The sequence below is a fragment of the Austrofundulus limnaeus genome, unplaced genomic scaffold, assembly GCF_001266775.1.
Source record: "Austrofundulus limnaeus strain Quisiro unplaced genomic scaffold, Austrofundulus_limnaeus-1.0 Scaffold11, whole genome shotgun sequence".
Lineage (NCBI taxonomy): Eukaryota > Metazoa > Chordata > Actinopteri > Cyprinodontiformes > Rivulidae > Austrofundulus > Austrofundulus limnaeus.
In genome coordinates, this window is record NW_013952413.1 from 3,527,325 (window position 1) to 3,528,822 (window position 1,498).

General features: G+C 38.9%; 1 protein-coding gene across 1 annotated transcript in view; it reads right to left on the minus strand.

Moving 5' to 3' along the window:
- Window positions 1-1,498, minus strand: part of ikbke (inhibitor of nuclear factor kappa B kinase subunit epsilon) — a gene marked incomplete in the record, with an annotated part of 16,917 nt that overhangs the window by 7,022 nt on the left and 8,397 nt on the right. Inside the window, 5 exon segments of the mRNA XM_014002072.1 lie at window positions 387-488; window positions 590-629; window positions 905-981; window positions 1,060-1,172; window positions 1,291-1,348. Of these exon segments, the coding sequence (XP_013857526.1) occupies window positions 387-488; window positions 590-629; window positions 905-981; window positions 1,060-1,172; window positions 1,291-1,348 (390 nt within the window).

Here is a 1,498-nt window from a genome sequence, read left to right on the forward strand (position 1 = left end):
CATCAGAATAATTGATAGATTGATTGATTACTAAAATAATTGTTAAAATAATCGCCCTACAACAATTACATTTTTTTTTCAAGAGACAATTGTATAAGATGAAAAAAGATTTTAACAATATTTCAAAGAACAGGGGTTTTGCCACAAACTTCTCATCAAAGCTTAGTGACCGTCTAACACAGAGCGGTCTAAATGTTTCACAAGGAATTCAGGACGAATTTCAGGAAAAACGGATTTTGAATAAAAGTACAGTAAAGAGGACTGCTACTCCTGCTAGCCAGAGGTAATTTTGATTTTCACAAGTTTTAATCGTGCATCTGAGTTTTTAGCACAGCTGGAAAAATGACACCAATTTAAAAAAAAAGCTGTTTTGGCAGTAGTCTGACCTGCTCCACGTCCTTGTTGAAGCCAAGAGCTCTTTATATCTCTGCACACATTCTTCCCTGAAGAGGAACTTTACTCGCTTGATGTGGGAGGACAAGTGGATTCTGGGAAGGAGAGGCAGAGTGACAACAGATTACTCAGGGGTTCAGATGCCGGGGCACCAGCTGCGAAGACGAAAACAAACAAAAAAAAGCAGTCAACTCACTTTTCAAACTTGTGGATTTGCTCATCGTTATAGAGCAGCTCTGTGATAGAAAGTAATTGGTTCAGATGTTTCACAACCAATAAGACCAAATGTTTTGGACAGTGGCACGATTTTTATTTTAGCTATGTAAATAAAAACATAACAATTTACTTGTAAGTAAAACTGAGCTGATTTGATTTTATAGTTGTCAAATTGAAATTGCAGAAGGGTTTTAATAATTAAAACTCAGAAATTAAAATGTAACTTGAAAAACATGTATCTAAAATAAAAAGCGCGCCTGTCCAAACATGGTGCAAGTCAGGAGCGTTTCCATACTGCCAGTCACTCTGTCTTTTCGGAACTGCTGATGAATCGTTGTGATCTTCTGAAGCAGGATCTCCATCTTCTGACAGCTGAGGGAGACAACGAGTCAAACATTAAACATTTCATAATAACCCACTAACACCTGGAGCCCTGCCCTCCAGCAGTACCTCTTGTCATTAGCCTGAGTTTCTGCCAGCTTGGCCTGTTCTATCTGAAGACGCTCCAGTCGGTTCTGAAACTCCTGGATCCCAGCGCCGTAAGCCGGCAGGTTCTGATGAACCTGCAAACACAGCAGCAACTAATTCCTACACAATATACCAACAAATTACAGCTTTGTTGGGGAATTTACATGATAATAGTGACATTAAACTAAACTCCTGCTTCTGGACTGGACTTACCACCTGCAGTTTTTGACTGGTATTAGCTGGTCCTGGACTTTCAGAGGAATAAGGTGCTCTAGGAAGCATAACATATAAAACATGAGAAAAAGRTTTACGGTGTCAGGAATATCAGTAATGTTTAGGAATAGCATCTCCTCCATATTTCAATACTCTCAATTAGGGCTGCCACTATTAGTCGATTAGTCGACGACTAATCGATTATTAA